Source organism: Protobothrops mucrosquamatus, unplaced genomic scaffold (genome assembly GCF_001527695.2).
Source record: "Protobothrops mucrosquamatus isolate PMUCROS unplaced genomic scaffold, P.Mucros_1.0 scaffold3080, whole genome shotgun sequence".
Lineage (NCBI taxonomy): Eukaryota > Metazoa > Chordata > Lepidosauria > Squamata > Viperidae > Protobothrops > Protobothrops mucrosquamatus.
Genome location: NW_015389090.1, coordinates 41,701 through 53,004, shown reverse-complemented (window position 1 = coordinate 53,004; position 11,304 = coordinate 41,701). Strand labels below are relative to the sequence as shown.

At 36.0% G+C, this 11,304-nt stretch overlaps 1 protein-coding gene across 1 annotated transcript in view; it reads left to right on the top strand.

Annotated features, from left to right (window-relative positions):
* Nucleotides 1–7,756, top strand: part of FER (FER tyrosine kinase) — a 130,245-nt gene extending 122,489 nt beyond the window's left edge. The window contains exons 18-19 of the mRNA XM_015826368.1: nt 4,932–5,054; nt 7,158–7,756. Of these exons, the coding sequence (XP_015681854.1) occupies nt 4,932–5,054; nt 7,158–7,303 (269 nt within the window). The 3' untranslated portion in view covers nt 7,304–7,756. The remainder of the gene's footprint in view (nt 1–4,931; nt 5,055–7,157) is intronic.
* Nucleotides 7,757–11,304: the final 3,548 nt, after the last annotated feature.

The window sequence follows — 11,304 nt, the reverse complement described above, 5'->3', positions numbered from 1 at the left end:
CTCAGATGAAACAGGGCCAGTGCCAGGCCGCCCAACTAACGCTAGGCCGCCCGACCAGCCAAGCAGGCCAGCACCAGGGTCCAAGAGCCGAGTAATGGGGGCGAAGTCTAGTCTCCTCCGCCAGGCCGCCAAAGTACTTCCAGGCCGCCCTTCTAAGCCACGAAAACGGGCCGAAAATAAGCCGAACGCCAGGCCGTCCGGCCCACCGGAACAGGCCCGCGCCCGGCCGGGGAGCCGAATAACATAGTCCGGACCAGGCCTCCACCACCGGGCCACCCAAGATCTTCCTGGCCGGAGTTCCTCCCGGCCGCCCGAGTCGCTCCAAGCCGCCCGAAAATCGTCCCGGCCGAAGTCTTTCATGCCGCCCGAGCTCTTTCCGGCCGCCCAAGTCCTCTCCACGCCGCCCGAGTCCTCCCAGCTTTGCGGCCGAGGCCTCCCAGTTAGGCCGCAATCAAACAGGCCGCGTTCTTCCGGCTGCGGTCGTCTACACTGGGCCCGAGCTGGAACCGGGCCCAGGCTAGAGAGGAGCCGAATGGGTCAGGGCGGGCCTAAAACGGGCCGGGTGGGCTAAAACGGGATCGAGCGGGGGTTCGCCCACCCGCTCATCACCGCAAGCCCCCCCGAGGCACCCCCAAAACACCCCATGTCCACTTGCCGGGTCAATATGCTTACGGAGCGTTCCGCTGGCGATCCGCCATCTTGAGCATGCGTACTCTTCCCAGCATGCATTACATGGATGTCATTAGTATAAAAAACATTTTTTAATTTGCTGAAGGCTTTGAGACTTTCAGATTTTTATCATATTCTCTGTTGCTCTTTTAAACATTCTTATAACTTGCTATTTATTTTATTTCACATTTTTATAAAACGATCATAAAAGCCCTAAAAAATTTTCAATGTGTGTGTGTGTGAATCTGTGAAATTAAAAAAAAAATTGATTGATTGATTGATTGATTTAAAATTCTGGCAATGAGCTTAGATAAAACCTGAGAGTGAGCAATTAAAAATATGATTTAAAAAATAGTTTGAAGTTTGAATAGTTTGAAGCAGCAGTTCTCTGCTGAATTTTATTGCAAAAAGGAAATGGCCTAACAAAAATAGAATAAGGCAGACTGTTCTAAAAAAAGAAAGGAAGAAAAGAAAACTCTATTAGTAGAAAAGAAATGAAGATATAGTATATGGATTTTTGTTTATGAGTGGAGGAACAGATGCATATTTCTGTTTTAAAAATAAACATCAAATGGAGATTATGCAGTGTTCATTAGTATTAGACACTTTATATGCATACGGTTACAGTAATATTACTTAAGTTAACATTCCATTAAAATGTAAAGTAAAATGAAAATAAGTCTACTTCACAGAAAGTTTCTTATTACTGTATCACCTGTCCCATCAATAATAAATATTTTTAAGATATTGCTCAGGTTTTCAGTAACATTGTGACATCACTCGAAAATAAAATGTCACTTCAGAACCTTACATAACATATTATCTCCAATTCAGGTTTGCAGCTTATTGTCTGCAGACCCACTAATTCATGCAGTGTTGAGGCCTGAAAGGAACAGTTTTAACCTAAAACTATATTGGGGTGTTGAATTAGTCAAATTCTTCCCCTTAATCAGCTTTGTGTCCTGTGACCTAGAATCCTAGTCAGTTTTCCTGGATGAAGATGTAAAATTTAAAAGCACTATCAGAATGGTACTTAAGCTCTCAGAGGAGGAGACAGGGGTTATGTTACAACCAGGAGGCGGGGGAGACATTTCTCTATTTTGATGCAGTGTATATTGTCAACAAAATCAGTAATGAAATATCTTCTGGTGGTCAACGTAACTGAGAACTCCCGTTTGAATGGTCACAGAACACACCTTCACAGCACTGATTGGTTGTAGCTCCCAAAATAGCAGCCATTAAGTGTGATAGTGTCCAGCCTGTGACTGAGTCAATGACTTCTCAGCTAGATGAATTTTAAGAATGGAATAGAGACACTGAGTCAGTTACCCAGTTGGGGAGCTAAAATTTTTATTTCCACTCCCAAGAGAAAATGGAGAGAAAGTGATTGGGATGTGCAAATCCAAGAAACAGCCCCAATTTCTTAACCAAAGTTGGAAATTTCAGGAATAGGCATCTACGTCAGGCCTTTTTGCCTGTATTACAGGGGGTGGGGAGTTAATGTTTTTGTAAACATGCACTATGAATTAATCCTTTCATAAAATCTAACATAGGAATTATTTAAAAATATATCTTTTTGCATGTCAAAACTGTTTGCCAAACCTTTCTTATTTTGTATCTTTAGGAAGCAGTACCCTGGGTAAGAACTGAAAGAAGCATTTCAAAATATTTTATATAAGAATTGGCATTTAAATGCATATTTTATTTCATATCTGCATTACTGACACCTTATTCACAATACTTGGAAAGTTATTTTTGTGACATTTGGAAAAAAAACACTGTCTCCAGTCCAACAGCAATTTTTCATAGATGCATAAAAGCTCTTGGCAAATAGTTATGCTCTCATTTTTCAGCATAGCTTTCTCAATTTTCTATGGCCTTAATGCATACTGCTAAAGTTTTAGCACCAGCATCCTTTGAAGGTTCCTGTGTAGCAGCTTTCCACTGAGTGTTCCTTGAGGTTTGAGATTTTTTGTAAATTTAAGTGCTGCTTGGGGAAGGTTGCCATATACTGAGAAAGATAATTAATTCCATATAACTTATTTTTTCTTAACAAAACAATTGTTTCTAATTGACATTCCTAAATATTTTAAATGAAACATATTATACTATTAGATGTTAAGTCCCAAAGGAAATGAGATGTAGACTTAGACAGGTAATCGCATTTCTAGCAGCACAGTGAATGCTCATAATTGCTCTCCACTTACCAGGTAGCCTAATTTAAAACAGCATGAGATGTTTAAATGCAAATAGAACTTTGAGAGTTGGAACAATGAATATAACTTCAGCCATCAGTGTCACTTATGTGTATTTCATTTATATTGGTGTATCATAGATTTAAATTGTAAGTTAAATATTTAGCAATTGAGAATTAAAAAAAAAAGAAAAACCCTGCAAACTCAGAGGTCATTTTCAAAAACAGTTATAAATTATTGAATCTCTCTCATGATAATTACTTCCATCCATTTCTGTTTTGCTATTTCTGAAAACTGATTAAATCTGCATGCAAAAAAAATTAATAATCTTGGTAACTGTTCCAACAGGTCATCTATCCTAATCATCTTGTGAATACTTTCAGTTGACAAAAAGGACATGGGATACACAAAATTCCCAAGTCTCAGACCCTAAAGGATTCCATTTTCAAAATAATGCAAGGAAATAATATGATTCTAGGATTTTCCAGCAATGCCTGGTCTTCTTTATTATAGTGACTCAAAATACGTCTTCCATGAAAGAAGGGGATAATCATTGCTTCTTATCTTGGAGAGTAAATTCCTTCATGGAGAGTACTGTAAAAATCAAACTTGATATAAAGACAAGTTTGACGTATCTTACTATTGATGTCTAATAAAATTTGACCAAGTAATGTTTGGCTCCCAGTCTGAGTATGCAAGAGGGACATTTTCAATAGAACACAATCCACAGTCTTTTTTTTCTGAGGCGATACTAGAGTAATAAATCTCACAAATTCCTGGAGTAGTTTATATATTTGCTATAGTCATTTTAAATATTAAAGAACCATATAAACTTGAGGTTCAATTGGGCATTTGATTTTTTTTCCCCTAGAGGGCAACATTTAACCACATTGACAAGTACTGTATGTGACTTTTGATTAACAGCTGGAACTCTAATTTCCAAGATTAGGAAACCTTACCCAATTTGCTTATTTCTTTTTGCCAGTAAAAAATTGGTAAGATTTTGAGAGATCTATTATTACCTGGTGAGATCCTGTTTTATATCTGGATACTTACCGTCAGACCTTCTACAATCTCCTTCTTTATCCTAATCTGCTTGCTGATTTCTAGTTCCACTATAAGATGTCAGCTATTGAAAGCAGGATTTATGTAGTGAAAAGCCTGATCTTGCTCTGTCGCAGTAATTCTGGTCAACATTGCTTATTACTGACAGTTCTAAACTAGTACACCACAAACAATGTTGCTGGGAGAAAAAAGGTAACAACAAATCTCCTGCTTCCTCCCAATGTCCCACATAGTATGCTAATGGCAATAGGAAATGAGATACTAGACATGCAATCATGTTGGTCAACTAGCCAATGAGGAAAGTGAAGAGGGCTGCAAATGGAGATTAGAAATGGAAGTGGAAAACAGCAGATTGCTAAATAACGTGAAATTCATAATAAGAGTAGCTACTGAATGATATACCTTTGTTTTAAGACACAAATTCATCATTTTATTTTATGATTGGATATACCAGCTGTTTAAATATAACATCTTCTATAACCAGGGAGATAAAGGTCGATATAAAGATTGGCATAAAGAATTTTTCCTTTCCAAGGGAACTTTCAAACTTCACTTTCCTGTCTATGGCTCCTTGCTGCTTTGACTTAGTATTGCTAAGTATTGTTTTAAACTGTTTTGTGTCAATGTTTTTAATATTTTGCAATGGATTTTTTAAAAACTATTTTAGTATATGAGCACTGAGAAATGGCATTGATTAAGGATACAGTTAGGATTATGAATCATGGAATTAAAGAGTCAGAAGGGACCACAAAAGTTATCTAGTACAAGCCTGCACAACTTGTAAAGGGCTACGTTGGTAGGTTCAGAATCATATTGAGCTTATAATTATTATTAGCCAAAAAACATGAGTCTCTAGTTAAAACCTCCGAACATGAAGAGCCCACATTTTCCCTGCAGAATTCTGAAGGTCTACAGTTCCAGCCTAGTAGGCCTTTTGTTTCTTGCCTATTTTTCTGTATGGATTTTCATTGTCCATCCTTTTGTTAACTTTTTATCCAATAGGACGATACACTTCTGAGAGTGATATATGGAGTTATGGGATTTTCCTCTGGGAGACGTTCAGCTTAGGTGTATGCCCGTATCCAGGCATGACTAATCAGCAAGCACGGGAACAAGTGGAGAAAGGTAATTGTATGTGTGTGTTTGCAATGAATATGTGTAAATTCCATCTGATTATTTATATGGTTTTTATAAATTAGGCTGAAGTTCTAACACCAAACAGGAGATAATTCAACATAGCTGAAATGATATAGCAGGTATTCATGCTAGATGATATATTTTGCTATTTGATTATTTAGAAAATCACCATCTTATAATAAAGTCATTGTAGAAGGCTAATCTTTAGCTATCTCTAAAGTTTTTAGCAGAACTACATGGAAATTATTTGATGAAGTGGACTTTGGCTCTTAGAATGACCTGCACATTAAGGCTGTGCAGCAGTTTGAAAACAGTTACATAAGCCAAAAGATGCTTCTAGATGTGCATACATAACATTGTTGTCTACCCCTAGAAACTACAATATTACAGATAGTCCTTGACTTACAACAGTTTGCTTAATGATTGTCCAAAGTTAAAACGGCACTGAAAAAAGTGACTTCTGACCATTTTTCACACTTATGATCATTGCAGCATCTCCATGGTCACGTGATCAAGCACTCAGATGCTAGCAACTGACTTGTGTTTATAACTGTTGTCATGTCCCGGGGTCATGTGATTCCCACTTGCAACCTTTTGTCAAGCAAAGTCAATGGGGAAGCCAGATTCACTTTACAATCGTGTTACTGACTTAACACCTGCAGTGATTCACTTAACAACTGGGGCAAGAAAGCTCGTAAAATGAGGCAAAACTCACTTAATGAATGTTTCACTTAGCAACAAAAATGTTGAGCTCCGTTGTGGTCGTAAGTCGAGAACTGCTTTTATTTTCCCATAAGGATTGGGCAATAGCCTTCTACAGCTGTAACTTGACCCCAGGTAAAGGTGGATTTAGTTTAAGGAATTTCAGGCAACTGTGATGTGCGCACATATGTATGCTCCAAATCACCATTTTGCCTTCAGATCTGAAACACTGTACCTGACTTATATTTCTCCCATCTGCCATTTCTTACATGGTGTGCACACTTGTGCATGCGCACACACGCACATTTATATTCTTAAATATTATTAAATAAGAGAAACACAAGGAACCACTAGATGCAAAACCAAGCTGGGCGACCTTGGGCCACTCACATTTTCTCAGCCCTAGTAAGCAGGCAATTTTCTAAGTCAAACCACTTAGAAAATCTTGCCAAGATAATTAGGGACTAGCATAGGCTCCCAAAAAGAGAAAGAAAACAACTGAAGCCCCACAAAATCAGATGCTGAGGACCAAATCAAAACTTTGGCTTTTCTTCTAAGGCAGAAGAGAGAGGAGGGCAGTTTCCATTTTGTCTTTGTCTTCCTGGTTTTTCTTCAGAGGGGTGGGGTGGGGTAGTTGCCTGCAAGCCAAATAAAAATAAAAAAAACCCATCTACCAGCCATGAGGCTGAAGCCTACTGAATCTGGACACTCAGACAGAGTAAGTGAGGCCACTTAATTTATAAGCTCTGTCTTGTTGTGGACTGAGATCCGGGCTGTGTAAATGTCTTCTGGTCTAAATGTGTGCAAGGGATCTTGACTGAGATCAACTGCTTTAGAAAAGAGGTTTTTGTTTGATCTCCCTTTTCTTTCCCCTTTAAATTTTCTTCTAGGTTGCTTACTATATGTAACCATGGTTTAATTTTTTTTAAATAAACCAGCAGAGGTGGTGGTCATACTGGGAAAGAGATCTAGGTTATAGCATATGGCTATCTACTAGGTCAAGTTACACTGTGCAGTATAAAATATTCTGCTGACTAATGATTTAACATAATAAGCCACAATAAACACCAAACAAATAGCAAAAAACCTGTATAAATATAAATCATGCTCAGGCCCCATAACCCAGCTTCAACAAATCCCAAACACCCAAAACAGGCTCATCTGCCATCTGGCCTCATGACCAGGGGAACATCCCAGTCTTTGATGCTTTGTGGAAAGCAAACCAGTTGGAACCATAAAATCTTGAGTGGGGAGGCTGTTCCAGAGGGCAGGCACTGCAACGGAGAAGATCCTGTTCAATTTTTTTTAAAAAATGTATATGTATATTAAGTCATATTGTATAGGAGTCAACTACATTTCTAATAATCTATTTTAAAAAATACATACTAGGCTATCGAATGTCAGCACCTCAGAAGTGTCCAGAGGATATCTATAAAATAATGCAACGATGTTGGGATTACAATCCTGAAATGAGACCAAAATTCAGCGAGATTCACAAAGAGCTGTCTGCACTGAAAAAGAAGGTGACATCATGAGAAACTGGCATGACTCAAAGGACAGGACTTCCTTTTTTGTAGAAAAGTATTTTTCCTGTCATAAATCTGACACATTTATATCATATTTCTTCTGATATTCTTCTAGGATTCCTTTTTTAAATCAAAAAAACCTCTTCTATTCAAATGTGCCCAACCTGAAGAATGTCTATGTTAAAAACAGAGTGTTCTGCTAAGTGCTTTATATGCTGTTATTTAGGTTTTGTGTAAATAGATAAACATGTAATATATGTGTAGAGTTAGGAAATTCTGGCTCATTTAGATATTTCTGTGATAAATCCCGAAGAATATTTTGGGGGCTTTGTTTGTCCTTTTCAATCCATGCACTTGCAACAGTCTTAGTGTAAGCCCAGTGCTTCATGAATCATTCCCATGAATGTTAAAGCTAAAGGCACAGTTTTCAATATATCTTTTAAGGAAAGGAACATACATGTGCAAAATCACCAGCTGATGCAATATTGAATATGTGTTTATTCAAGAACGTTATGTAAGGATAAGACTGCGGAGTTTGGGCACTAATTTTTTTAAATACATTTCAATATAGTAATTGTTTCTAATATTGGATATTATTTATTTGCATCTTTAAATGAGAAAAAAAGAGGCACAATTTGCCAGAAACTGGCAAGCACAAATCAGTAGTGTAGTTTTTTATTTTCAGGAAAAAAATACATTCAAAAGTGAGTGTTACATGTAATGCAACTACTGGGAAGTGCTGACTTTCAGAAGAATGAATATAGAAATAGACATTTTTAAATGTGCACATTCAATAATGCAGGCAACAACATATTTGCAAATGAAAGTAGCGTATGATTAAGGTAACCAGTAGCATTGATTTTACATTGGAAAAGCAAAGTGAATTACCTGATTGGAAACTTTGTGAATTGATGTTTCCATTCTGTATGCCCCTGGAGGAAGGAATACACACACATTCATACTGTATCCACTATCAGTTTCTCAGTTTTGTTTTTAAAAAAGACCCAGAGAAGAATATTGTAATAAAAAATTACTATCTTTGAAAAAAGTAGTTTGCCCTCTAAAGCTACAAACTTGAACAGAATACAATTCCATTTTTCCAGTTAAACTCACCCTTTATTAAATTGATATTTGGATGCTCTGAGAATTATCAATCAATAACCAGCAAAATTAATGACTGGATCCTCCCTGAGGTCCCAAGGAGAATGACTTTATTCCTATTATTGGTTTTGTCCCGATTTCTTGAATCTGTAGCTGGTCAGTTCTGTTGCAAGGGGTTTCATATTATACCTCAGAAGCAGCCAAATGCTAGTCATGTTGTATCAGCAAATCAGGCACTTCCAGATGAAGCAATGTGATCTTTTGCTCCTTGAAATAGGGGAGAACCAAGATGTTGGTGAAGTGTGTGATTGCAAAACGTATCTGTTTTGCTCATCATTCTGGAAGAGCACTTTTGGTCTTTTGTGCATGTGTTTTGTGGTAGTACAGAGTGGTGATGTTGAGCAAGATGTATTCTACTTTTAGACTAGAAAAATTGATGTCATTTACATGATAAAAATTAATATCAGAATAAAACAGTAAAGCATTATATTGGAGGAAAATGTTCTTCATTGTAGATGAGCTTGTTGGTAACATAATGCAAGGGACATCAGGTTAGTGTTGCCTTATATACAAAGATTTATAGTTCGTAATCCAGTAAAGAGGTAAAAGAAAGGAGAAATAAATGTAATACTGCAGTTTCTAGATATAGTAATGGGCATATATGGATCATAAAAAGAATATTCAGCAAAAGTAGGAAAATTGATTATTGTGATCCTAAAGGGATCCAAATAGTGTGCCTTTAATCATCGGCATGCCTTTGTTAATTAAAATGCACAAGGACTGAATTCTGATACCATGAGGGGAAAAACACCACAAATTGCCCAGTTGCACATTTTTGTCTATGCATTCACTAATGTAAATGTCAGGACAGAATGTAAAGAATGTATTTCCTTGTATTCATGATGTTTTTAATTTTTTTCTTTTAAGGGTTACTATTTTTATATAGGAGAGATTTTTCCATTTCTTAAAGTCTTCTGAATGTATTCTGTCTTTCAACATGAAAAAGGACAGCACTTTGTCTTAAATTGATTAGAAGGACACCTTGTCCTTATCTTCTTGTATAAATGTAAAGGATAACTGCTATTTATATTTCATTTATGTAAGCAGTTAAAATTTGCAATTCATGTCAGACTGCTGCTCTAATTTGAAAACATTTCTGAACATAATACCAGAACATTGGCCATTTGTTTTGCCTGTCTTTTGCCCTAAAATCAGAGGGTCACCTAAAATCAGAAATTAGAATGTAGTCACGGTTCATTCCCAGAAAGTAGGTTTAGCTAATTAATATTATATTTTTCACACATTCTTACAATCTACTCTCTTAGTTTGTAACTTAATTTGTAAAACCAGTTTTACCTATCATATCAAACTATTTAAATTATGTTGTAAACCTATATCCATACCAAATGCATATAGTCATTTTCTTTCTTAATGGAGTAAGTGAAAGTTTTCTTCATAATTAGAAAATCTATTGTTCCAGAATTGATGTAGTTCTTGTAAAAATAAAGTTAGAATCCCTATTGCTGGTAATATGTAATACTAAATAAGCATTAAATATTAATAAATATCAGCAAGATTTGAAAATGCAATAAACTAAAAAATTGTGAACAAATTAACACTTTACAACTAAAAGCCAAAACTTTTGAAGATATGTCACATAAAAAATAATTTGAAGTTGATTTGCACTCTATACCTTGCTTCACTATAAAAAAATATGTTTTTAATAAATTAGCCATATAGCGTAAGACTCTTGCCAAAAGCACATTATTCTGAAATACAAGATCTGTATACCTTATATATATAAAAAAATAAGGTAAGAAAGCATTAAAGGCCCACATTCATCCAAGATTATTTACTAACTTTCCATTTTTTGAAATATTTATGGACTATGGTGTGTATTTTTATTTATGAATGAAAGTAACAAGTGCCATCTTTTTTGCTATTTTTAAATGTTGATGCAGATACTATAGAAGATTGGAAACAGCAATTTTATGAAGCTTGTTTGGTTAGAAATATTCAGTTAGTTTGTTAAGTTTTGGGAAATGAATCAACTAATTACATCAATTGTTGAGCCTGGTTGCATAATACTGGCAGTAAGGTAGTAAGTAACAATTTACAGGTCTCTATCAGTACAATTTTTATATATTTTACTAGCTGACTAAAAAGATTTAGTATATTTTGTTTCTTTAAAATTAACAAGAAGAGCTTTTAACTATACTATCTGGAATTTACAGAGTTTAATTAAAGATGGAGCTTTCCCCCCCCTTAATTACTTGTGGTGAAATACCTGCTTTTAGCTTTTGCAGGTCGCCAGGATAGGAGGAACCCATTCTGAACTGAATCCGTGAATGTGAGGATTCTTTCCCATCAAAAATTTTCTTCTGCTTCCAAAACTGCTTCTTATTTCTCAGCAACTGAGCAGTCTGCTCAGCAGGAAATTAAGAGAGTAGATTGTATTCTTTTTCATCCTGTGCCATATTCTCAGTCAGAATTGTAAGGGGTCTTAAGAAAGAAGCATTACTAACTCTAAAATTCTATTTTAAACATTTATGAATGTAACATTTTAAAAAATGAATAAGCAGTACAGTAGGCTTTGGTCATACAATTTTTGTGTATGTCTTGAATAGCAAAGCAGATGCCATTGCAGCACTAATCTCTCTTTCATCAGTCAAAATAGATTAAATGCCATAAGATACTTTAGTCCTGTAGTGTAATTTCATGTTAAGATCCCTAACAGAAGAAATAGTCCTAATCCAAGAAGGCGCAAGGACTTCGGGGGGAAAAAAATCATACAATTGGATTTTTCTTTAAAAAAAAAAATCAACTTTAGTTTTATAAAGTAACTGTTATGAGTAGGTCTTATTGGAACTCATAAATTTTCATTGAGTTCTATAAGGTTTTGTTTCATC